Source organism: Sphaeroforma arctica (genome assembly GCF_001186125.1).
Source record: "Sphaeroforma arctica JP610 unplaced genomic scaffold supercont1.243, whole genome shotgun sequence".
Classification (NCBI taxonomy): Eukaryota; class Ichthyosporea; order Ichthyophonida; genus Sphaeroforma; species Sphaeroforma arctica.
In genome coordinates, this window is record NW_014040315.1 from 20,867 (window position 1) to 22,469 (window position 1,603).

The following is a 1,603-nucleotide window of genomic DNA, read 5'->3' on the forward strand; positions in this document are numbered from 1 at the left end:
ATATATATATATATATGTTTACATTGGGTTTGCTGACTGCTTCGCTATATTATAACAGTCAAAACTTATCTTGTCCTTCACTACAAACATGTAGACCGGCAATTTCTATCTCAAACACGAATTTGTCTTACTCTCTATTCGAATACAAACATATATGGGCTTCTTACACTCTCTTTGCTCCAGTGCACGCTTTGTGTAGCGCCTTTTTCCTATCTTTTCGTCAATCTTCCTCATCTCTTCGTCCGTGTCTATATCTTCGTCCTCCTTGATATTTGGCACGGGAATTTTATTTGCATTGGTTTGTGAGTCATCCGATTCGTAGTCCGTATCGAAATCATCCAGATCTGACTCAGTGTTTACATCTAGATCCACTGGATCTTGCTCATCATCACTGTCACTATCCGCATCGGCCTCAGGCGCTTTCTTATCTTTATCTTTTTCACCGGCTACCTCGCCATCTCCCGGTGGCTTATCTTGCTTGTTGCACAGCTGCGACAGCTCGAGCCAGCGAAACCAAAGACTCCGCACAGTATCTGCCAGGTAGACAGGAAGGTGTGTGCTATTAATAGATGTACTAAAGCTACATAGATAGACGTGAACTGTTGCACATGGTGAATTTTTGCTACTCTGAGAGCGAGCAAAGGCCTGGGCGCAACACTATATAGTGACAACTCGAAGGGCTACGCGCTAAAGCGAATAATGCAAATGATTTCGATCGGTAGACCAAAATATCAACCTATAGGATAGTCTCAGATGCTTGATGTTTGAAATAAGGGCTGTAGTGTGTAGGTTCGAAACTGTTGCGTCGCATACAAACCGAACCGGTCAAGGCATGTACATAACAGAAATAGATTAAATTGTTGTTGTAAAGTTAAGTTAGCTCACTACGATACACCATGACCGCCACAACTTAATACAACGTTCTATATGATATAGGGAATTGTGTAAAGCCGACATAGAAACCCATATATATAGATATCAAAACGGAATATACTATGATGAACAGTAATATCCCATGATATGACCGTTTATTTGGGATACGACTAGATACCTCCTTCAGGACCATTTCCTAAAAACAAATACGATTGCGGGAGCTGCCACCAAAGAAAGCGATGCACTATGCTTGTAGGAAGACAGTTGAACGTTACAATTGAACGTTCACAACGAAACGTGTGGTAGTGTACACACAGGAGGTTGCAAGTGCTACACCATTCAGGTACATACTTTCCAGACTCGTGGGGATGCCTTCTTGTCGGCTGAGTATCCTGGCCTGCTCAATCAATATCAATTGCATTGTTTCCAGATAGATCTTCTTGTTGTTGATGATAGGGTCGGCAGGCTTGACTGAAGAAGGATATATTGAAAATAACTCAGTGGTAGTTTAATATTGAATAACTATGTATCTGTGTATATTATATTTCTCGCTGGAACCAAGAAAAGTAGACCTGGATACATGGACGGGTTGAAAAACATTCTGTAGGGGTCACATCACTTGCGCAAACTCAACAATACGTTAAGAATAACAATTAGACGATGGGGTGGCGGATTTGGTTTACAAACTGGTCTATGCCCTGGGAGTAAGTATATGAATGGACTCGATCCA

General features: G+C 41.5%; 1 protein-coding gene across 1 annotated transcript; it reads right to left on the reverse strand.

Annotated features, from left to right (window-relative positions):
* Window positions 1-105: 105 nt before the first annotated feature.
* Window positions 106-1,400, reverse strand: SARC_04373 (hypothetical protein; the record flags this gene model as incomplete). Its single annotated transcript, XM_014301792.1, has 2 exons — window positions 1,225-1,400; window positions 106-533 (listed from the first exon to the last, which is right to left on the reverse strand). The coding sequence occupies exons 1-2, from the start codon at window positions 1,292-1,294 to the stop codon at window positions 106-108; spliced, it is 498 nt and encodes a 165-aa protein (XP_014157267.1). The 5' UTR covers window positions 1,295-1,400.
* Between the last annotated feature and the right edge of the window lie 203 nt (window positions 1,401-1,603).